The 25,884-nt window shown below is 41.9% G+C and overlaps 1 protein-coding gene across 1 annotated transcript in view; it reads right to left on the reverse strand.

Annotated features, from left to right (window-relative positions):
* The window catches only part of LOC134047740 (glypican-5-like), a 330,546-nt gene that overhangs the window by 241,109 nt on the left and 63,553 nt on the right, over positions 1-25,884 (reverse strand). Inside the window, exon 3 of the mRNA XM_062499109.1 lies at positions 7,948-8,642. Within this exon, the coding sequence (XP_062355093.1) occupies positions 7,948-8,642 (695 nt within the window). The remainder of the gene's footprint in view (positions 1-7,947; positions 8,643-25,884) is intronic.

The following is a 25,884-nucleotide window of genomic DNA, read 5'->3' on the forward strand; positions in this document are numbered from 1 at the left end:
CAAAGGCTTGTGGATGCTTGTGCTGGTCTTGACAGCACTGAACATCACAGGGGGACAGGCTGAGCACCTCTGCAACGGTCAGGGACACTTGGTCTGTCAGCCACGCGCTTTTAAGGATGTGCTTTCAAGTAACATCAGTGAGCTATCACTGTTTTGAAGCCTAAAGAAAACAACAGTGAAGTAATGAAAGGTACAGTTCGGGGATTTATCGCCACTGAATTATTTTACCTAAACACAAGTAGTATCCATAACACAAAGTGAATCATTTTTCTTTAATTCATTTTTGACAGTACTGTTTAGGCCTCTCTCTTGCTCTGAAAGCAGGCTACTATTTCTTGGCCTTATCATTTACCTGTGGTCCTTACCCTCTACATCTGGCCCTACAGCATTCATTAGCACATGCAATGGAGAAGAAACACCTAAATGATGCACAATTTCACCTGGTTTGAAGCAGCATGCATGCACATCTCCAGAGGACACTGACCTAACAGCATTTCTGGGACCCCACAAACACACACAAATACCTTACACGTGTTCCACAAACACTTTGGCAATAAGATTAGGCCAAACAAGTGTATCTTGACTGTAAACAAAAAAAATAGTCACTATCATTCCCAAAACCTAACCAAATTAATTAACCACAAATGGTTAATCACAGATAAATCTGTGATCAGATCAAAAGCAGGTAAAAAGCTACATCCATAAATTCCATTGATCTCAGTGTTGAACATAAGCTTTTTAGGTCACATATTTACACCAAATCCAAGATTCAGGGAATGAAATGTACAAGTGGAATACTGCTCCACCAGGCAGAAAAGAGCTTTTTACCTTACCACAGACTAATGACTCATTAATAGTGTGGTTAAGCACTATCAGCAAGTCAGCAGCCATTGGGAGGCAAGATGGGCCTTGTAAAGGAAGCCTTTGGGGATGAAGAGACACATCCATGCAAACGCATCATCACTTCTGCAAAAGTAACTTAAGGCTGCTCAATTTATGCCTAATCAAATTCTTAGCTACAAGTTTAGTCAAACAACATGACAGCTGGATAATATCCAGCAAATATTCTCAGAACTAAAGCAATTGTAATTACGTGGTGTTTCTTTATTCCTGCTCCACTGGATAATAGATTTTTCAGAATACGTGTTTTAATTTAACCTACTCCACTTTGACATGAATGCTTATTATTTCAAGCAGTTCCATCACTACAGGTGAGATGATCCTTACCACCAGGAAATCAGGCTACTCTGTGGTATCAAACACCTGCATGGAAGAGAACAGTCATTAACCAACTGGGGCCAGAAAGCTCCTTGTATCCCTTCAGGGAGCTGTTCAGGGCTACGGGAGCTCTAATTCTCCAGAGGACTTCTGTTACGGATAGAAAGAAGGCAAATGCATTAAACAATTTAGATTATTATTTCCAGAAATACTTCTACAGTATTCAAGTGTCAAAATGCTTTTAAATCAAGCAAATTGCACGTGGCGAGACTTACAAAGCTGACTACAAGAATTAGAATCTTACACTCCATGAAATTCAGTTGATTTCAGGGATATAGCTCAACTGCTGCTTTTAAAAATTCACCCATGACTGACCATGAGAGCAGTACCTTAATGAGTATAAAGCCCAAGAGAAAAAAATAAAAAATTTAATGCAGACTTATTTTTGCATGTTTTACACCACAGTGAAAGCCATCCCCTTCCCTTTCCCACAGAAAAAGGTGTGCCCTTGGGGCCACTTCCCTGGTTTTTAAAAGGTCTCCTCCTGCCCTGGCATTCACAATGGATTTGAACCTGATGTACATTCACATAACCTGGGTTCATGACAACCAAATATGCAAGGATTGCAAGAAGTGCTGCTAAATCCGACAGGGCTGCTTGGTGATCTTTAACAGAAACCTCATCACAGCTGAGGGCTCCTCCAGTTTCTGTTTTCAGAGGAGGTTTCCTACTAAGTGCTTAGAAAAAGCAAGATGTCATTTAAAATAATGTAACTTTCCCTGTCCTTTTTTACGGTTGTTTTCTCCAATCTAACCACAAGGAATTGAATATACTGCTTTAACCTCTGCTAAGTACAGTTTTTATACTTACTGGCAGCTGGTGTTGATCATTTGAATGGGAAAACTTGCAGGAAGGAAGCACCTGAGTTCAGCTCTGAGTGTTCTCCAAAGTCTCCAGGAGTGTTTTATGATACCATTCAAAGTCATTAATCAAGTAGTTCATTACTGGCTGGCAGAAACTCTTTGTTGCTGTGAACTCACTCAGCACAAAGTTATTTTGTTCATAGTACTGCCACTTCCTTTTCAAATTTGTAAGGTTACTGTGCATCAACCTCCCGCTGCTGCAAATTTGGCACTCTTTTCTCCAAGCTATTTTCCCCTAAAGGTGCCCATTTAACAGATCTGGGTCTTTTACTGTTATTTTCTGCATTCCTCATAATTTAAGACACCTGAGATATTTTCTGTAAGCCTCCCAGACACAGCTGCATTTTTACCAGAAAATTTTAATAAGATTTTATATTTGTTTTCCCCAAAGGCCCCTCCCCTGTAAGTTCTGGCTCAAGGCAGGAACACAGGCATTCCAGGATACCCCAAGTATGTTCTTCCACAGGCAGATGCCCCCTCCTATCCTTAAACTGAATCTAGAAAATATCTGTATAGTTTGCTTGTTCAGTGCAATGGTCCTATATGCTGCTTCTCAGCAGGGATCATCAGTTTTGGTTAAATGCAACATTTAAACCCACTGATGGGAGGAGATTGATCAACCAGTCACCGAGAACAAACATCTATCTAGATATATTTTCTGTTTGGTCAGGGTTTTTTTAACTCTGCTCTTAATTCTACGTAATTTGCCTGCAAGGTCCCAGTGACATCCCTAACTGCAAAGGGCCACAGCAGAAGTGGCTGGAGAGGCATGGAAAGCCCAGCTCTTTTGTCTGTATTTTCTTTGTCAGCAAGGACAACGCTCCTTGCTAGAGGCTTTCACCTTCTCATGCCTTTCTTGCATTTCTTCTGAGCCACGCAACCTTTTAAGAAACAACGCTCAAATGGATCTGCCAAAAACAGGCATCAGAGTCTCTTTGCTTACAACCTGAAAACAGACCCTTTAAAATACAAATGGTACTTAGTGGATCTTTTGTCAGCATTAGCCATAGGTCTCCTTGATGTCCTCACAACTCGTAGAAAGGTTATCATGGATTTTGATCCAATTTTGATCACAATCACTATTTCTGTGCTTTTTGACACTCCTGCAATCCCATGCATCTTGCATGTTAAACATCCTCCCCTTTATGTATTTTCCTACCTCTCTCTGCTCCTCTTTCCAAAGTTTATTCTTCTATCACTCTTTTATATCACTGTTACCACATTAACTGGTGAACCTGTCTGTGAGAAATTAACTGCCTTGAGGCACCTCTTTCTGCTTTCTCCTAATGCTTAATCTCTGATCATATCTTGGTTTTATAATCCCTATCAAGCCTTTTATTAGCTTTTGCTTTTATTACTCCTAAAATCACAAAACACATGTTGGACTTTGCTCTTGTCTAACCGTTATCCATTCTAAAAATATCACATCTGTGGCTTTTTGCATTCTCCTCATTTAATGCTTTTATTAAGCCATCTATAGCATTAGCAACAAGATAAATACTTTATGCTTATGAACTCCTTGCAGCAAGAACAGAGAGAAACGCATGCCTTCCCACATTCCAAATACTCTGCAAACACACATCCCTTAGCATTTCCCACCAAGTGGGCAGGCAAAGGGATTCTGTTTCAGACACAGGAGAGGGGAATCTCTAGAACCGTGAGCTGGCAAAGCGAAAGGAAATCCGTGCCTGAGCAGGGCAGCAGCTCCTGAGTGCCACCGGTCCAGCAGGAAAACCATGCCACAGATCATGGGTGCCTGGCAGAAGCAGCAGTGCCAGAGAGGGCAGGATGGCCAAGCCTCACTGAAGGCTCAAAGCAAAGCACTCGGACCTGGAGTTGGTAGGACTGGTCAAACTCCAGCCATTTCAGATCCAACAGAAATCTTCCTCACCTCTTCTTCTGTTTCCAACACCCATCCCTATACACAACCTGCTGGAGTAGAGCTCATTCCCTCCTGGCCCTACGTGAGTAATGGGAATACCTCACTGGGATTTGGCTGCAGTAGTGTGGGCAGTGTTTGTTACCCCCCTGCTCATACACCTGCCTGAAGTGCAAGCAACCACATGCACTTCAGAACTGCCTCTCCTCCTGCTCCCATCTGAATTGTAGTTGAGAGTACTTTACTTTCACTTGGAATAAAAAATAAAATTAACATCAGGAATGATGCGTAAGCACAGAGATTGTACAGCAGTGACTGAAAAAGGAGACCGACTGTAAAACACAAAGCCAGAAAAAGAAATAAACACAGAGGAAGATGATAAGGAAGGGCAAACGAAGCTGGTGTGTGTAGCTGGCACCATGAGGCAGTCAGGGCTCCTCGCAGGAGGAAGCACAATTAGATTGAGCAGATGAAAGCAATGATGATGATTGCTGGTGCTGCAGACCCAGCTGGCCTGCATTAGGTTAAGTAAGCTGGAAGCAAGCCAGCATCATTGAACAAATGGCATGGCACATTCCCCAGGAATTTGAGGAGAGATTACCAATATCTTAAAGGTGACCTTTCCCACTTTCTATCTCAGCAAATCAGGCAAGTCTCCTGGCTGTAATGGACGGGATCAGCAGAGGCCACTCTCCTGAAGTTATGCATGCCTCATACAAATAGGATTTTTAGTTTTAGATTTAATATCAATTGACTGCACTTCTTTTGAGCAAAGTATCCTAAGTGCTTTATTGGTTTATTTCACCCCTTCCCCATTTTAAGGAAAACATAATCTAACTTTCCATTATTCATTATCATCCAGGCAGGCAACAAGAGAAAAAAAGAACCCTAATTTTTAGCCATATTGTCTATTAAAAATGTAAAATGTTTCCTAAAAGGGCAGGCACATTCATTAAGGCTGCCTCAGGATAAATGAAGATTACTAGGAGTGCTCTGCTTTCCTGGATGAGTTTTCCATTATAATCTAATGAAACCAATTACTGCATTTGTAATGGAAACTGTACCTAAGCTGAACATTTCCACTCCTGCAGAAGCTGGAGAGTATACTGCATGAGCAAAAAAAGGTCCCCGAACACTCAGGAAAGGAAATGAGAAGTTATCTTTTCAGGGGAAAATAAAGAATCCTGTAAGCAAAACCAACAGTAAATACACTAGGTGCAAATCAAACGGCCCCAGTGTAATTGAGAATCACAGCCTGGATTCCCAGAAGCCATCTTCAGCAGAAAATCCTGAACCTGAGCATTGAACTCCTTTCAGCTCCTTCAGAGACGGAAACACAGCTTAATTAGGCTCAATTTTCTAAATAATGGTTATCCTCTGTAACTAATCAGGAAAATTTTAAACCAGTATCAGATGAATGCTTGTTCAAACACAGAAACATGCTCTGTCTTCCAAATATCATCTTACTCTGCAGACAGCTGAAAGGATCGAGGGTAACATGCACTGAGGCATAGGTTTTATTTCCAAAAATCCTTTGCCATCCTACTGAGCAGCCCCTAGAGCAACACACAAGCTCTTCTCCTGCACGTGGAGGTTCTGCCAGTGACAGAAAGCAAAGATAATTTCAGGGAAAAAAGAATTAACGGAATTTCAAACACAACAGCGTTTTCTGAACTTATTCCAAATGGAAGAAGGCAAATGTTTAAAGGTATTGCTAGGGAACTAAGAAGGGCCCAAATAAAATTATTTGAATAATCTTTAAAGAGAATCCTGAGCCTGAAAGACACTTCAGAGAGCATTCTACTTCCAAATCACCTAAAAGCAATACACTCATTGAGTTCATCTGTACTTTTCCAATATTCACATGGATCATGAATTTTACCCCTCAGTGAGCTAAGCAAGTGCATATTAATTGTGAGGCTGATAAAGGCAATGCAGAGTTATGTTTTAGCTTTCTGTCCATGTGATGCCTTGAGAGGCTACCTGGAACAGAGGCCAGACAGTGTTAAAGGAATAAAGTGGGTATTTATTAAAAAGGCTTTCAATGGATTCACCTTGGGCAGTGCAAGAGCCCAGCCAAGGCTCCAGCCAAGAGGGGGACCCTGGGTCAGGAGTTCTCACACTTTTATAAGTTTTGGTCTCTTTCCATACTGGGGTTAATTGTCCAATTCCAGCTCCAGGTTCTGCAGTCCCATCCTCCCAGATTCTCTCCTCAATTCTCTGCTGTTTGCACTTTTTGGGGCTGAAGCTGCAGCGGTGTCCTTGGTTGTGGGGCTGGAAAAGGATTGTTTTGTGTGACTGAGCTGTGAGGAGAACTTGCTGACACTTTATATTACACTAATACACTAAAGAATCTGGAAAATATAAAAACTAAAACTTAAGGCATCACATGCAACCAGCAATGAAGCTCCACAATGATTTCAGAGGTATCCATCTACTGTCAGTTAAAACCAATGTATGATAATAGGGTACTTTGATTTCTGGTTCCCTTTTAGACTCAGACAAAAACAACTTCTGAGTGAAAACAGGGGCAGACACAGGAACATTGTTCATGGCATGTTCTAAGTTTAACAGTCCTCCATGGGGTATATTGTGACATCACCAAATAGACACAATGCAGACCTGCAGAACATGCAGGCTCCAGTGCCCACCATCCACTACTCAAGAACCTGGACAAATTTCTTAGAGGTTTCCTATGCTTATCTTTGGGTATCAGATAAACTAGCAAGTTCGCCATTCATGAAAAGGGAAACTGAGGCAATACAATCCTAGTTTTAACTAAAATACCAAGTGAAATTCTATCAGATTACAACAAATGGTTGGGTTTTTTTATAATTTATGTATTATACTGACTCTAAGTATGGATCTATCAGGTGTTCTACAGTGAAGAAGCTGCAAGATTAGGGATTTTGGAAAGTTGCAAACACAGAAGCATTTTTCTCCTATTAAAAAAAACCTTCCCTTGTTTGGAACAGACTCTACCACAGCTTCTTTCTGTGGACCCTCTAGACTACCTTTTCTCTTACACAATGTGGTGACCAAAGTTCTACACAGAAATTCCATAATTTGTACATTTCCATCTCTGTTCTCTCCAAGAATTCCTTTACTTTCAGGACAGGCAGATCTACCTGCATTTTTTATATTAGCCTTTATATCCTACTTAAGGACACAGTGCTACATTTTTTCCCACTGACAGTTGTATTAACTTCACACAGATGTAGTGAGCTGCATCACCAGTCATTTCAGTAACTTCTAGCCTAATCTTCAACACCTTGAGAGAACACCTGTCAGTCATTTGCTGCTATTATTTATGTGACAGCTCTACCATCCTAGTTCTTTCCCCTTAAACTACACCTCTCACTAAGCTGTTTCCACTTTGAGTATTTTTATCCTTTACTTATGTAAATGCTGCCAAGTAAGTTTGAATTTTTTCACGCTCTTTTCCCAACTGCTGTATGACAGGTGTACTTATTACAGACCTGTACTACCTTCCTGATGTCTCAGTCAACACTAAAGTAAAGGGACTGTAAAATTGCAGAAGTCAATTCTTTTGTGTTTATTTAAAAGCTCACTTTTCTAGCCCCTCATACCAAATCCTGTGCCATGTCCCCACATGATACAATTACATGCCAGGATAACACTTGACTGATATCCAGTATCACAGACCCCATATTTTTGTTTAGAAAAACTATGTGGACAAGGCAGAGCTCTCTGCTTTACTGGGTTCCTTCTGAAGAAGCAAATCCCCCCCAGCCCTTTCATTTCAAAGCAGACTCTACCGAACCCATCGTAATTGTCTGCGAAGTATGGACGGATTATTAAATACAGATCTAGTTAAAGACGAAAACCTGCCGCAAAGACAACAGCAATCTGTTTAAATGTGTATGCACCACTAACGGGAGTAAGAAATAGTTAGAGAGCACTCACTGTGGCTGAGAGCTGCGGCCCGTTCAGCTGCGCGTGCAGGACGGCCTCGTTGATGGAGCTCCAGATCCCCGACAGCGCCATTTCCAGCTCGTGCGAGGCTGCCATTTCACTAGTCAGGTATTCCAGCGTGGAGATGAACTGCCTCCACTGCGCATCCAGCTCTGCCACGCTGGCCAGGCAGCCCCTCATGACATTGAGGCAGTATCCCACGCAGGGCCGGATGAGCGTCAGGCCCTGGCAGTGCGGGCAGTACTGCATCTTCACCAGGGCTCTGCTGCACTCCTTGCTCACAGCGGCGTGCTCTGTAGTGTTTATCACTTCAATGCCCAGGCTCAGGGCCTGGCTCAGCATCCTGCTGGCCCAAAGAGATTTTGACAGCTCTGTAACCATGTTTTTAGAATAGTGTCCAAAAGGATTTATGTCTTGCCTTGTAAGCCGCAGACACTCTGTGTAGTCCTCTGACAGATCTGTAATTCCTGGGTTTATTAGCCGGCTGTACACCAGGGGAAAGAGACTGTCAAAGAACCGCAGTACTGCACTTTCCACTGTGGTCTCTGCGCCCAGAATGTAGAGAGAGATGTCTGTAAAAAGCTCCTTAACAGGCTCTGCTGCTTCTTTTGCCATAGGTCTGTAAGCTGTCTCAAACAGGGAACTTGTGCGGTTTTCAGCAAAGCGAAGCAAAGACTCAAAGGCCTCTAAAAAGGGGGCAGGGGAGAGAAAGAACTAGAGGTTAATGGCAGGCACCCAAAATCTCAGTCACAGGACTAACGCTGTCCTGAACAGGAACATCAACAGTTACATGAAATCTGCAATACTAATGCAGTAATAGGTCATACAGCTTTCAAAGTATTTCCAAAAGTAACTTTCCAAAGTACTGCCTGTGCATAATGAAGGCAACACGTAACCCACAACAGTTTTTCTTAAAAACGATGACTCTGTTTTCGCTAGCCAGACCCTGATCCACCAAGGACTCGCAGATTCCAGTCCAGGGCTGTGGAAGATGGTTTGTAGAACCACACTGCGTTTGGGCAGTTCAGCTGGGTACACTTCCAAAGCATCCCTCAGCTCAACTGTGAGGCAACTGATTACAAACAGAAGCTGAAGGTTTTGTTTCACAGTGCTTGAGTAGCTGGCTGAGAGGCACTTCTTGCAAAGTACAACTCCAAGATGAAGGAAAAGATGCTGTGTGAATAAATTCTCTCTCCATCAACATTGGCCATGTCTGGATACCAGCCAGTGGTTGGGGAGGACTTGACATCATATCCACTATGACCCAAACCCAAAATGAAATAACCAAATCAGGAAAACATTATCTCCTTTAACTACACCGTTTCTGAGTGGCCAAAGGAAAAAATATTTAAGGAGTTCCACAGTTAACACATTTCAAATGGCACATGGAAAGTATTATAAACCCAAACCACTGACTGGGGTGCTAGAATTCATGGACACGGCAAGGAAGGGATCAGTTTTCCAGATTATTTTTAATGACACAGAAGACAGTAATCCACACCATTCCCACTGCTTTCTTTGGAAGCTCTCCAACAAAAAGCCTCTGACATAAATCATCCTTGCACTCCTCTGGGTGGCAAGCAGCTCCAGCCGAGGCAGATCTGTCACTCCCAACCTCCCGAGGCCTGGCCACATAATGGGGCTTGGTCTAATCCTCCTCTCCATTCATAGGAACATGGCTGTGTGATTCCCTGATGGGCAGCACAGCCCCAAGCTCACCCCCACAAAGCAGCAGACACAATACACAGCTCCAGATTAGCACACACTGGCCAAGTTCTGCAGCACAGCCTGCACCGTGCCCTCCCTGTGACAGCTCCCCAGGCAGCTGAACTGCCTGTTCTGATAGGCATTACAATCCCTTTTGCCACAAAGTGTGCTTTAACCAAACAGATAATATAGCATATCTCACTGCACATTAACCATCAGTATTTTGCACACACACGCTGCAGAAAAATCACTCGCACTGGTATTACAGCAACTAATACTTTGGAAGTGCTTATAAAATCCAAGAAATTAAAAAACCAGATACACTCGAGCTGAAAAAGACAATTCTTCTTGCCAGAGAAACACCTTGCCAAGTTTCAGACTGAAGCAGACTTGCAGAGCTGACAACAATTCTGAAAACTGGATCCAGGATATAAATCTTGACACAACCTAAAAATTAATGCAGCTTGTTGTGTGCTACTGCACACTATTAAAAGGGATTTTTGTTTGACGCATCAACTCTATGTATTTATTTCTAAAGGAAACCAAATCAGCATTTTTATCATACTAAAACTCAATAGAAATATTACAAAACATGATCACAGGTGTTTAAGTTTCCTCCCTATGCATGGTCCCTTACAGCAGGGACTGTTGTCTGCAATGCCATCAATCTTACACTCTTCCTTTACCTTCCACATGCATGAAGGCCGAACTGCAGACATCGCCCTCCCTACCTGAAAACTAAATTAAATTCATTTATGAATGTGCTAATGTCATTATTTTCCTGAGAAAATAAAAGCCCCAGTGAAACATATGAGCAAAATATCAATTGACTCATACATCCCAAAAAAAGAGATTTCAGCAGATTCCTGGGATACTAGGTCGCAGGCTAGAAACCACGTAGCATTTTATTCTCAAACCTCTAAACTGTGAAAGTTCTGCATTCAATTAAATAAAGGTCTACATTATTCTGAGACAAGTATGAAATCAAATGTAATAGTGTTTTTCATTGTGTAAGGGAAAAATTGTGATGGCAAATAGCTTCATTCCTCCTGCAGAAAGAGCCCTTACACCAAAAACATGGCACAAAAATACTGCTGGTGATTATAGATATGCTGCAAACCCCTGTAAGGCATCATCTGCTTCCTTATAACCACTGGTCAGACACAAAATGTGATTCGTGCCTGCAGGCAATTACATTTCAGAAGGAAATATGTAGGTCCTTTTTCATTGTTAAGGAATTAAGAGATGTTTGAGAAAATCAAATTTCTGTTTTTAGACCTTTAAATAAGAACGAACAAGGTTTCATGCAGTCAAAATATGTGGCAACAATGGACAGCTTGAGTTGTGGCTGTACAGGGCAGAAGCTGCTCAAGTGACTAATTATGTGCTTTTTAGTGCACTTTGTGTGTTAATTTGTACAAAGTTTCTAACCTCCAAGGAAAGTTTACCACTATCTGAAAGACCAGTTTCTCATCTATGCCGTCAAATACAGCGAACTTCAGACAGTTATGAACTCACAAAAAGATGAATTCTAAGCCTAAAGATGCACTGGGAGAATTATTTGATCACCTTTCACTGTCTCTGGCTTCAACACAACCCTACCAGCAGCACAGAATATACTGCAAAAATATCAATTCTGAACAGAAATAAGCCTTAACTGAAATAATCCAACATTTGAAGAAGACATCAAATTTGGAGGTTTTTGGTCTTACACTTGTATTAAATAAGAAGGTGGAGAGCGAGATTTGTTCCCATGCTGCTGACAAGTCCCTTTTTGGTTTTTAAAGTGAAACACCAGTTAGTTTTGAATTTTGAATGTCCACACTGGTGACTAATTAATGAAAGTCAGGCAGCATCACCTTCCTCGGGCAGAATTTTGTTCAAACCGTTCATCACGTGCTCACCAAACACCTGATCCCAGCAGAGACGTGCCTGGACACCCCAACACAGCAGGTCAAACACAGCTCACCTGTGGAAACTCCCCACCTGACCTGCTCGGGTTCTGGAATGAGCTGCTGGGGACAAGGCCAGGCTGGGTTTGCTGCTCCAGCGGCAGCACCACGCGGCCGAACCAGTCCACGTGCTGGGCTCCAGCTGCTCCCCAGCCCTCACATGCACCAAAACTGGATTGTGATCAGCCTGACACACACACACACGGATGGGAAAACACTGCTTTGCACGGACAGCATCCCTGCTTATTCATCCCAGGCATGGCACAGCTCGGTTTGGAGCAAGAGCTCCCTTCTGACAGAAACACATCCACCCTGACACAGAGAACATTTCCCTCCCGTCAGCCAGCAGCTACACCACAAATTCCTCGTGCAATGAGAATCACAAACATTCCTGACTTATCTCACACTGTAACACTGGTGACTTCTTCAGTGGGATTTAATCCTGATTTAAATCCACTGCATGTACAAAATGCTGCAATAATTGAAGTTTCTGCTAAAGAATAGTGCTACAGGGAGAAACAGATGTATGAGGAATGTGTCAATCTGCTCAGTGCCGGTGTACCAGCATTTTCCAAATATCTCCTCTATTTTTCCACCACTCAGGGTCTACTTGGGGAAAAACAGACAGATATTAAGTTTCTCGTGTCACATAAACACCCCATTCACCAACTTGCACGACCTCCCTTCAGCAGGAATAGCTACTCGAGTTTTTTAACTGCTGTCACCTCTATTTTAGTCTAATCAAGTGCAGCTCTCCAAGTGTGTGTCCAGGCCACCACCTCTTCTCCTGCAGCCCTATACTCCAGACAAGAACCAAATATGAAGTACCACACATCAATTTGGCACTCTTTCTGCCAACAAAAAATCTTTCTGGGCGTGTTTATTTTGTCAGGCTGCGAGACAAACAGCAACACAAGCTCAAGGAAAGAGCAGAGGATTCAGTGAAGTGCACAAGCTGGTTTCAGAGCCTGCATTCAGGGTTGCCTTCATCTCACGAGCCCAGGATTTCTTACAGTGCATGGAAGGCAGCAGATGTGGTCTCAGGGAACACACATGGATAGGAGTTTTCCAAGAAAATCTGGACTGACACATGATAGCCGTGCCTAGAACAGGTTCATTCACTTTCCTCACTCCTGCAAGACCTACACAAGCTATTGAGATCCTTATTCTGCAAGCAGCTGTGGGGTTCCAATGGAGAGCATTAGGCAAGGTTAAGTGACCTCCAACTTGCCGGATTACGCTTTACCCCAAACCTACATTCTTTTCTTTCCAGAGATCCAACACAGGAATATTCGCATGGAAACAATTTCACCGAAACAAAGACAACCTAAACCCCAGATACTCCTGCTCACAGAGGATTATTTCTGCCCCAGAGTAGCTGAGACTCAGATATTAATGCCTGAAACCCCTTGTCTTCAAAAACCAGAGTGCTAACACTAACTGCGAACCATGACACGACCTGTGTGAAAGGGGATTTACTGCCACTGTCACCAGAGTTCTGTGTGCCACTCCAAGCTGGCACCTTGCCCACAGAACTGACCAGGTAAGATCCCCCTGCTAATGCAGCAGCTCTCCAAGGAATCAGTGATTCCTTGCACTCTGCAGTAACTGACTGCCTGCTGGACTTCCATTTAAAAAAATCCAAAAACTCCTTGAAAAAAAGGGGAAAAAGGAAACCGTTATATTATAAACATTATATTAACCATTATATGTATTATATAACTGTTACATATCTCCGTTACATCATAAACGTTATATTCTTTACAGAAAGATTTAAGAATGCTTGAAATCCAAAACTATCTATGCGGAATCTATGCAGAAATAACATCTGTGTACATTTTAGATTTTGACTGTAATCACGAAAGAAGAACGACAAATTTAAGTAGCTCCATTATTTGTTTGGTCTCTCAGGACCACACTAATATTTGGCTCCTTTCCTTTTAACATCTTGCATTTATTACAGAGTTACAGAATGAATGAAAGCTACACTTGGTTGAACAATGGCTTCCTTTTCATGCTTTCACGTCCATTAAGATTTCTGCATCTTTACAGCTTGCCAAAATAAAGGACAACATATTAATATTTTGCAGCAGTAGAATTTAAGTACAAACTGTTTGCAATGTGCTACAGGGAGATCAATGTACAAAGCAGAAAAATGACACCCAGACATACATCTGCATGGCACACAAATGATAAAGTCCACAGCTCTGCTTTTTGGGTGTACAATGATCTCTAAACATGTTTAAAAGTATGTGAACAAAGAGTGCTTAGAAACCATCCTTAAACATGATGAACAAGTGTTTAGGTTTGGTTTCTCTTTCAGATTACTTTAAAAAAGGATATATGTGCAAAGGAAACTGTATCACGTTTGCAAAGACAGAACTCAAAATCCATTAATTCATCATTCAACTGCCTTTGTAAATGACTTTGTGTAACTTTCAGCTTAATTTCAATTCTGTGACATTTCGCTAGGAGCAAGATTTCCAAGAGTTCGAAGTTTCTTTCTTATCCTCCTTATTTATCCTCCTGCAGAACACAGGGCCAAAGTTCTTTATTAATACCCAACTTTCCTGTGTGCCTTACTGGTTTTAGAATGGTAGTCTTCCTATTCACAATCACAGTTTCTCTTGATGAAGCTGATGAGAAATAACATGTTAATAAACATGTCTAATGAGAGAAGGATATCTACCACATCCTGCTTGACACATCACCAACACTTGCAGGAAACACAGAAACCTAGCTCCAAAACCATTTTGGGCCAGAGAAAACCCTGAAAGTGCTCAGAATCTGGCTCAGCAGAAAGAAGCATCTCTTTCTTCCTACTTACCTCCTATAGCTGCTCTTAACGAGGCAGGGCCAAAACAGTTTCAGATGCAAGTAAGCAAAGTCATTTTTGGCAAGAGGGGGGGAAAAGAAGTTTGAATTAACTTACCTCGACAGTTTTAGAGTTCATCAGTCCTTCACAATATAGACCAGATGGGGAAAAAAGCAGTTTTCCATTATGGTACATAGGGAAATTTAGCAGTCTCCCCAAGAGCTTGTCTACCTTGACAAACCAGATAAATACCCTGTTGTGTACCTAGGGATAGAAAGTACTGCCCAAGCTAGAATGAAATCTGTGCCCTATTCACATCCAACAGCTATGGACACTCAGAAATCAATGAGCAGAATTATTTACAGGCTACTATTACCTCCTTTAATCCACTGCTTGATTCCAGGTGTAATTCAGTACTGTTTTTTACTTCAAAAGAATTATGAAAAGTTGTAAGGGCTTAAAAAAGTTCTAGAAGTGAGACCCTGGGAGCAGAAGAACACTTTCCTTCCTGGCCTTTCCTCCTGTGCTGGGAGCTGGGACAGTGGTTTTCCACAGGAAAAGCCTCATGCAATGTGAGTGTCAGAGCTGAGCCCCTACTGGAATTTGGGAATGTGGGCAAAGCCATGACACTTGGGAAAACCCATTTCCAAATGTTCTGCTGAAAGACTGACTTCCAAGAGCAGCAACAGGAAACACACCACTGAAGGACCATCTGAAAACTTCTGTCTTGGGATGAAGATCAGTCTTGCTTCTTTTATATGGACAAGTCTTTTCCAGCAGACTTGGCACATGGCTTTGCAATTATATAGGTTAAATATTTTAACCACTCCCCTCAGACTGCTGCCCCAGCCAGCAAACCCATACCCTTTGATCCATAACATGGTCCTACAGGACACGCTCTTCTTGCACTATTTCTTCTACATTTTTTTTAAGTTTAAGCAGTTTATTATACATTCTTGTATGGGGAGGAAGGGGGTGAATACGCAGCTCGTTCGGGTGACACTGATGCACACTAACTTTGGGTTATTTTGGTACTTAATTCTCATTATCAGTATTAGCAATAACAGAAATAACACAGGTTTAAAACAGGCTGACTGCTTCAGAGGCTGGTGAGGCAAAGGGTAAACAGGCAGTGGATGCACAAGCCCAGGAGATGCCTTAATAACAACAGAATGGGCCAGCAATAAACACAATCATTTGTTCTACTCTGGTCAGTTTGCCAAGAAATTAAAAATAATGGTTTCTGTAGACTGTGCTGGGGAATGTATCCAAATTGCCGGAAGTGGAAACCAGAGTGCACATATTCTTCAGATTTAATGGGCTTGGCTTCATAATTTCTTGATAATAACAAGTTACAACTAAGTGCAGAACTACTGGTCCTAAACAGACTAGAGACAGCTCTACATTCTTCTGCCCCAAACCAAAACTGCCCTTCTTAAATAGAACACTGCATGGAAGAGTTTCTAGAAAATAATTAAGTTGTTACACTTCACAGAATCAGTTATAGTTTGCTGGCTTGATTTTGACTACTTATTTCACCTTCAAACTTTTTTGTGAATACAGTGAATGAGCTGGTAATTAAATTTAGCTGTTTATTATTTCTGTATACTTGATTTCAGTAAAGTTGCACGTTATTTTATACACTGTAATTATAGGGTAAAATGACTTTTTTCCAAGTGAGCAGTCTCAAGTAAAACCGAGTCAGCTGGCTGGCAGAAAGCTGGAGACCAGATGTGGAATTAACCTTTTATGACACCACTGGGCTTCCCCTGACAGATAAATAAAGCAAGGAGTTCTCTGGGAGTATTTGTGCAGAAGCAGGCTGATGGACACCTAGCAGCACCATGGTAAGATGATCCAGAAGAGCAGTAAAAGCCCTGAGGAGAATGGCTGGATGTGGCACAAAGCCGTGGCTATCACTCTTATTCCCCTCTCGTCAAAACAGAACTCCTAAGGATGATTCATAAAATTCTTATCTGCCAAGTTCAAACCTGTCAGCTCTTACTTAAAAATATCAATTCACAGTTTTAACAGGATGTGCACCAAGATAACTGAAGAAAGAACTACGGCTCTGCTTCAACAACATCATCTGTGCCCTTCATTGGCTTTCCAAGGACGAGTAATTTATAAAAAACACTTCTCACAGTCCACGAGGGGAAGCCCACAAGCAGCTGTGTATCTGTAGGTAGCCAGCTCATCACACAACTGTAACCATCTGAAGTTATTTGGAGGTTCAACAGCCAGTGAAGCAGAAATAGAGTTATCTGATTTATCTCATCAGTCACTTACACAGACAGTGATGACTGGAAGCCACAGCTACAGCAAGTAGCACAAAATTCCCAGGATGGATTCCAGCACAGAGCACTTGCAAAATAGCTCTGAATGACACTCTGTAATCATCACCGTTTCTTTCAAGGCAGACCCACAGGAACAATCTACATTGCCTAAATTAGGACTGATCTAATTAGTCTAATGAACAAAGTTTTTGCCACACAAGAAAAGCATCCAGTTCTATTTTTCCAGGCTAAACCCCTGTGTACTGTTGCAAAGATGCCCCATTAGCTGACAACACTTTTCCTTATAAAGTTTTCTAGTAATAAGAAACAGCTTGAACAATATTTTCTTATAAATGAACCATGGATCGTCACTTCTGGGGACAAGATAAATCCCTGGTGTCATTGCAAGTAAGCATCTTACTGTGGGGTGGGGTGGGTTTTGATTTTTTACAAATTTTAGCACTGTTATAAAAACACAGCCCTAAAAAATATGTTGGCCCAACAATCCAAGACTTGCATGGCCCTAGATAAGATGAATAGTGGCTTTAAAAAATGGACTGCCCTCAGTTTGGACTCTTTGGAGTAGATACCTGTGGATCCTTTGAATGAGCAGAGCCTCTGGCACCAAAGGCCTGCACACTTTTTGTTCCTGTTTTCATTACACAGTGGTTTATTCAGCTATAACTGCACATTTCTCAAAGCTGACAGGGTTGTTACCCAAGCACCCAGTGAAGGGTAGAGCTCCAGGTACCATCAGGGCACATCTGATTCTAGGGTGAGCTGAGGGGTGACACTGCTCCTGGGGACAACACGTCACACACACTGGAACCCAAAAATGCCACTATCACTGAGAGACAGTGCAAAACCCTCACCTTGTTCTTCCTGGGGTTCCACAGCCATTAATTTTCCACGTGTTAAGCAGTTTATCAGAGCTGGGAATCACTGAACTACACATGACAGCACAGGGGTAGCTGATAAGTGAAAATAATTCCCTTACTGCAATCTCTAGGATTACAACTTTCAGGTCATCTCTTCCCACACACTGCTGGACAGAACAAAAGGGTATCTCTTCTCCTTGGACTTCACCAACTACTCTTTTTAGAAGGACCTTTGGAATGAACTATTTAGTGTCAACAGTGCAGTTTCCAGAACTAAAGCAGACTTGTGGGAGAATCTCTGCACATTCATGACTGCTGCACGGGCTGGCTGGAGTGACTGAGAAAGCACATCCTTTATCATGCCACTCCAAATGCTCTGGGCCTCTATGGAGCAAAAAATCCTCCCAGCTGGAACCTGCTCCTAGGTAAGGGTGTGGACAACACTAAATGACAACATGTTTAAGACATACACCCACAAATATCCAGGAGCAAGCAAGTAGACTGTGGCCAGAAAATCCAAAATGCAGCTGTGGACACAGCTCATGTACAAGTAAAATGAGGCTGGGTTAGAGGTACTGCTGATGGATACTGCTGGTTTACATTGCTTGGGAAGAGGGACTGTTCAAATAAATACTAGGCAATAAAAAGGCCATGAATTGCTTCTGCAGCCTTCCTGCAATTGAAAACCATAGAGAAAGTAAAATCTGTGCCAACTGTGCCCCGTGCCAGGTACTAATACCAGGGAGAGCAGATGCCATGGCTAGAGAAAGAGAGGGCATTTAATGCTGGTGGTCTCTTGGAGCTCAGACACTGCACAGGGACACGACTGTGCTTGGCCAGGGAGCCAGCCAGCCCTGCCAAAAGCACTGCACACAGACTGCTCTCTGTTGTGATGCCTCGGGATCTTAGCTTTTCTATTTTTCATACATCTGTAATCCTGCAATGCTTTAGTGTATAACTCTACATATAGAGTGTTAGCTGCTGCCTTCCCATTTTGGTCGGACAAAGCAATGTCTGAGCCCTGAGAAATGCAAAACAAAAGTGAGTTGGGGGGAGCAAACTTGGGGTAAATGACTTCATTACCTGAAATTGTAACTGGAAGATTAAGCCCCAATATGCAAATGGACCCAAATTATAAAAGTATGAAAACCCGTGACTTGTCATCCATCCAGTCCCTGCATGGGCTTTGTCTGCCCTAAATGTTACCTGAAGGCTCTTCAATAAATAAAACTGCTTTTTATACCCTTAATTTTGTCTGGTCTCTGTTTTTACGTAGTCCCAAAATGCACAGTGATACCAACGACCCCTGAGACACCAAGCGCTGGGATTTACCTGTGGAGAAGTATAAAATACACAACCTATCTTTAGAATCCAGAGGTGACCAGGGTAGCCAGGACACTCTAAAACTCATCTCTGGAACACTGCTGCACTGCAGGTTCATGTTTCCTGCAGAAACACACTTCAGAGTTGCCAGTAACTTTGGCACATGATGAAATTGAGGTATTTCTTTGTATATATCTGATGTATTAAACCATCGAGAAAGGAAAGTACAAAATAGTATGAGACCTGCAGTGGTTAAGAAGAAAGAACCAAAATTCCATCCTATGAGTTCATCAGGAGAAAGCAGGAAGATGCAGAAGACTTTTCATTCTTCAGGGAATCTTTTCATTAACAGAAAAACAAGACCGGCGTCTCTAGAGAGAATGTTCTCGACCCTCTGATTAAGGAGTTCAACACAGTAGGCAGTAGGAAAAGGAATATGTTTGTTTCATAAGGTCATGAACTATTTCATGATTTCCAGCTGAATTAGTTAGGTGGTCCATTAAGATCTATTTCTAAAAATCTAAGCAAAAAACAGCTACAAGAGACAGGATTAGTTTAACAAAGACGAAATATGGGAGGACACGGCATATTTTTCATGGTTTTGTTTAGGTACTAACATAAAAACACAAGAAATTATCTCCAAGTTCCGTTAAAGAGTAAGGTCATACTTAATATTAAAAAAGTTTTTAAAATCCAGATGAAATCTGTATTTGTCACCTACTTTAAAACTCTCTGTGTGGAGAGCCCCGTGGGAGCAGCAGTGAAGCCTCTCCTCTCCTCTCCAGCCCGGCCTGGCCCAGCCCAGCCAGGTGGCCCCAGCTCCACTCTCCCTGTGCCCACCGAGTGTCTGTGGGCACATCCTTCAGCTGCCCAGGAACACAGCAGGGCTCCCACAGCATCACCACGTTGGAAGAGACCTCCAAGATCATGGAGTCCAACCCCTGCCCTAACACCTCAACTAAACCATGGCACCGAGTGCCACATCCAGTCTTTATTTAAACACACCCAGGGATGGTGACTCCACCACCTCCCCAGGCAGACCGTTCCAGTACTTTATTGCTCCTTCTGTAAAAAACTTCTTCCTAACATTCAACCTAAACTTCCTTAAATTTCTATCAGTTGTTGCCTGGAAAAAGCAACCAACCCTCACCTGAGTACAACCACCTTTCACACAGCTGTGGAGTGATAAGGTCACCTCTGAGTCTCCTTTACTCCAGGTGAAACAACCCCAGCTCCCTCAACCCTGCACAATCACACTGTACTGCCCACACGTCCAAAAGCACACCCCATAGAACCTTGCTGTTGTTTCTTCTGATTCTGGACTGACCAACACTGACTTCATTTTAACTTCACCCAGCCTTCTTTCTCTACACAGGGAAGCCTTGGCAAGGCAAACGAAGAAAATCATAAAAGTACCATGGCTAGGGTTGGTGCAGAGGCTGTCTTTCATACAAGTCATCTTCTGCAAACAGTTCAATTAAGCAGCTTTTGTGTTTTTCAGGCCCTTAGAAAACTCCTATTCACAAAAATCAGCAACAGACCAGCATGAAGTATCCTCACCCAAATCTGAGCTGGAAATACCCTTTGGTATTGTGGCACAGACCAGCTGGACTCCTCAGCAGCACCCCAAAAGTCACTTAACTCATCTAAGGTATTGCCCTTGGAGAAAAGACATAAGCATGCAATACTTGAAAAAAAGAAACCACTCCTGCAACATCTATTTTTGGCTGTGTCCTCTTGTAGATTACTCTGAAGACATATTTGACACATAACACTGTCAGGTAATTGAAAGGACATGTTTGCTCAGAGAATTTGACCTTGTTTGTGGACTTTCATTCCAGTCTGAACAAAGAATTTTTCTAGACTATTGAAAAAAAAAACAGTGGACAAGACTTCCATGAATGACTTCAATGGAGACTGAATCCAAATCACTGTCAATTTAGGAAAATATTCAGGGTGTTGCTTTTTAAAATTTCACAGGCTTACAAAACCTCACTCGATGGAAAAAAAATAAAGGTGGATCAATAGCTAAAATACTCCTATAAATACAGAACACATATTTCTTTATGGTGAATAGTTTCCCCTCAATTTATCCTCCAAATTCCTTCATGTAAAGTGACTGGCATGTGTTCAACACGTGGGTCAGAGCTGGCAGAGGTACATATGCTGATGATTTGATAGCTGACCAGATGTATGTGGAGAACTATTCCTGAGGGAAGGCACATGAAACCCATTAGCATTAATCAATCAGAACACTTATTTTTCTCCCGCAATTCCTTCCTTAGAAAATACACAAAGGTTAAGGTTTCTTCCAGTAACAATGGCTACAAACATTTGCTACAGGACAAGTCCCCATCACACCAAAGACCAAAGAAATGAAGTTTTATGTGCAGAAAATCTCACAGTCCTTGATCAAAATAAAGCCACTGTGATGCTGTATTTCAACATTGCTACACATACCCAGACACCTTTTCAGATGAGCAGGATTCACAAGATCACAGAATTTGCTTATATTCATGAAGTTGCACAACTGCAACCTCGTGATTACTTATTCATGCCCTAACTTTGAGGTGAGATGAACTGGCCTGTAGCTCCTCGGGTCTTCTTTGTCTTCCTTTATAGAAAACCTGACTTTTCCAGTCAGTGGGAACTTTACCAGACTGCCAATATTTCTCTAATATGATGGACAGTGGCTTAGGCTACGTGTGCCAGTTCTCTTAGGACTGGCATCACAAAAGAGTCCAAGGGCAGATTTTTTTGTGGGAATGCATTTGTTTCCTTCTAGTTTCTCACATCGTATTATCAAAGTAATCACTGTACTGCTTCCTCTGTTGCTTAGAGTTATTTTGTGAAATACCTGGGGGGGGGGTTGGTTAAACATGGGTCATTAGTGATGGGAACTCAACAGCAGAAATATTGCACCTGGAATCAATGGCCATCACATCTGTCACACTGAAGTTTTAATATGCAATTGTTAAAACCTCTCAAATACCTGCAGCTTTTATAGTTCTGCTTAAAGTTTTGCAATCTTTGACAAAACAGCTAACTGAAAAATAAAGGCTGCAGATAAATCAATCTAGTATTGAAAGCAAACTAGCCATTCTGCTGCAGCACGAATGAGTACACTTGAGACTGACTGCTGCAATAAAATGAAATGCTCACCTGGATTCCAATTCAGAGCTTCCCTTTCCTGGAGCCTCAGAGGAAGTTCAGCAAACAAGTTTTTGGAACTAAAGCACCAAAACTACGATCTACATAAACGGGACCATAAACTTTGACAAGCCCCAGCCAAGCCAGGAGTCTCTCTTAATTCTCATGCCAGTCCCAGCTTTTCAATAGCACATTTTTTTTTTAACACACTAAAGCCAATCAGTTACTTTTATTCTCTCATTGAGACAAAAAGGGTGATTCTCAACAGAGAGTTTCACAGTATGGTCACTCGCTCTTTTATCCTATAAACTTGGTTGATTTTAATCACTGAGTGCTGTCCTAAATTTGGATAATTTACACTATAGCAAGAATACTTAATACAGGGAGCAAACAGATGCTTAACTAGTAGGCAAACTTGAAGAAGGATTTATCTTCTTAAAACACTTATCTTCATTTCAAGGTCACATGGAATCAATAAAAATAAATAATTTTTTGTACCTTGCTCATTTAGGTATATTTCTAGCCTCGTCAGAGTTAAAAAGTAAACATGAAGTTTTAAAAAGGTGGTGGTGGGGGTAGCATAACTATGAAATATTCTGACAGCAATTTCACAGGCTTTGCTTCAGGAGAAATGTCAAGATTCAGCTATTTTCACCAACAAGTAAATTCTTCACTTTTTTTCTGTCTCTTTAAATTTAATAGACACCTCCCACTGTTTAAGTTCTACTCTCTGAAGCCCTGGAACTGATTGCTTATTTCAAAAGAGACCCTTTGGCATGAAACTTTATCTGTGTAACCCTGGAAATGGGATCAAGCCCTTCAGAAGCACTGAAAGAAACCAAGAGAGGAACAACCACCCAACCAAAAAGGAAATTACTGGCAGGGTGAAAACGAGAGGATAACAGATAACTCCTAAGAAATTCTGGGCCCTGAGGAAAAGCGTATTTCTGCATTTCAGACCCAGCTCGAAAAAGCATTTTTACATCGACAAAGTTTATCTTAGTTCTGCAGTAGTGTTTTTGATCCACAAAATCCCCACGAACTTCAGCGCTCGCTTAAGTTTTTTGCCAAGAAAGTGGATTTGTAAGAAGGGGTTTTAAACCTTGCAAACTCATTGGAATTTTGTAAGGCCATTTCTGCTCCTCTGACAAATCTCCTGCCTTCTTGTTCCACAAAAGGTCAGTTTGTGGAAGAGTTTTCTCTCGTCTTTCAGATCAATCTTGTATAATGATACTCTTCACAAGATTATGAAAAAAAGATGATTAATCTATTCTGGGAAATGTTATGAACCAGCTCCCGGTAATAGAATAAAATCTTACAGTGAGAAGGGACCTACAATGACTACATCTAGTCCAGCTGCCTGACCAATTTAGGGTTGATCAGGTTAAATCATCTTGATAAGGGCGTTGCCCAAACTTCTTAAATTACTGACAGTCTTGGGGCATGGAACACTCTGCAGAAAGCCCATTCCAGGCTCTGGCCACCCTCTTTGCTGAAGAAATGCTTCCTAAGGCCCAGACCAGACCTCACCCGGCACAGCTCTGAAACAATTTCTTGACCAAAAATTCTCCCATCTTGTGGAAATACCATGCCCTAAACATTTTTGTTTTGTTTTGTTTTTTTTTTACGCCACCCTGATGGAGGGAAGCTCTGTAAGAACCAAGAGCTTCCCAGTTCAAAGCACCCCTTAAATGAAAACTCACTGATGCTAAAAAGCCTGCACTGTAACTTAGTGAGGCACTGCTAGAGACAGCACACCAAACAGTAATTTAGCAAACACACACAGAGCAAGAGACACAAACCATTACAACAAAAGTGGCACCAGGTGAAGGGGTTTCCAAATTTAGAGGACACCACCCTGAGGACTGTTTTTTTTTTTTCAATCTCTTCTTCAGAAACAAGGTGTTGGAGATTTGTCACTTGGGAAATTTCAACATAATGAAGGGAGCACAGCACTCAATAAAGGAGAACTTCATAGGAGCCCTTAATCTGACTCTGAACAGGACAGAACAAATCAGTTCAAATCAGACTTTACAAACCTCATGAAATCTGAAGTTGTTGAATATACTTCAGGCAATGCTGGTTCTTCAAGCAGGTTCAGGAACATTATAAATTTCTCTACAATACCTGAGCATTTATTTCCCAATCCTGACCACACAGCCAGAGAACAAAAGCCAAGCAGTGCATCCCACTGGCCAAGACAAACATCCATCTACGTCTTCTTATGCCTGGTATTACAGTGGGCCCTTGAGGGTTGCAAAAATGTACACCCTCTGCTCTTCAAAATGTGACATTTGATTCCACTGAAAGCTGCTTAAATATCACAGAAATATCCAGGGAGTATTCAGAAATTATTTCTGGATCTGGTGGTTAACTGGGATGGGATGGCATGGACTTTTGGGACACAAAGCAGATACGGACACAGCCCCAGGTCTGAAAGCTCCCCTCACACAAAGCTGGTGAAACCCTGCAGTTGACAGCTCCAGGGTACAGGGCAGTGTGCCCAGGGGACCTGCCCAATCTCTCACAGTCCTTCCTGTCTTTAATATACCACAAGAATTTCTTGTTGTTTGTTTTTCTGTCTTTGACTCTTTGCTCTTCAAATTCCATTTCAGGCTCTTCAGTTTCCTTCTCACAGTGCCCACTCTGGTCTGTGCCCCTGTCTTTAGGATGCACTAGTGTTGGATTTCCAATTTCTGACAGCCATTTCTTTTGCTCAAGTAACCTCCTGAACTTTGTGTTTAAGCATATGGATTCATTTGCCTTTCTGCTCCTTTTCTCAAAGGGTGCTGTTCCTATTTGCAGTGACAGGCTGTGGGGTGCTTAAGTAGCTACTATGGCTAAACAAAGATTTTAATTTCTATACTTAATCACAGCCATATATTTAAACAATGCTCTTGTTGTTCTAGTAATCAAGAGGGGACCCCAAGAATGTTGGTCATTACATTTTCCTGTCTCTGTATAATCTGTGTTGGACTTCAACTGTAAAACTCTACTGTGAGTATGAGATGACTTGCACATTTAAATACAAGCCTCCATAAACCAGACCTACTCTTCAGCTAAGTGAAGCAATAAAGTAATATTGGTATCTCAATGAAATACAGCAGTGCCGTCTACAAAATCTGTCCATATCACATGGATAAGCAGTGGGCTGTTTTAGCTATATGTGTTTGTGGAAAAGTTCAAATAGCAAAACTCTCCAAGTGCCCTAGGCTCTGAAAAGCACAGCAGCTCTGGAAATACTGCTTATTAAAACTTCTGGGCAAGGTCTGCCATCAAGATCTTAGAAGTTTGTGAGTAAGTGACAAATACAACTTTCCATTTCCTGAGATGCTGGCGGTCATCTCAGCCCAGAGTTCTTAGGCATCTGGGACTTGCTTTCCATTTCAACTAACCTGACAGCACAAAGTTAAAAATTAATTAGAGACTGATTTCCTTGCTACAAAAACCATCCCATTCCTTTCAGTAGAGCAGCTCTGAAAGTCCTCCTCCAACAAAGAATATTGAAATTTGTCCCTCACTGCTGCATGGTTGGTTTCAGGGGTCTCCCTCAATCAATCACTTCATCCACAGATTAATGACAAAAGTAAATTGTAATATATCATCCCTCCCACATCTTTAGTGTCTTCCATGGATTTTCCTCCTTCAGCCTCTATGAATTAATCCCCTCCACTTTTGCAGACCATCCATCATGCTTTTTCCCCACGATGTTTCCCTATTTCCTTTACCACAGACTTCTTTCATCTCTACTGCAGTCAAATTTTGGAAACAGCTTTCTTAACTCTGCTAGTCCTTATCTGCAGACGATTCTTCCTACAGCCAGATGA

The sequence above is a fragment of the Cinclus cinclus genome, chromosome 10 (genome assembly GCF_963662255.1).
Source record: "Cinclus cinclus chromosome 10, bCinCin1.1, whole genome shotgun sequence".
In the NCBI taxonomy this organism is placed as follows: domain Eukaryota; kingdom Metazoa; phylum Chordata; class Aves; order Passeriformes; family Cinclidae; genus Cinclus; species Cinclus cinclus.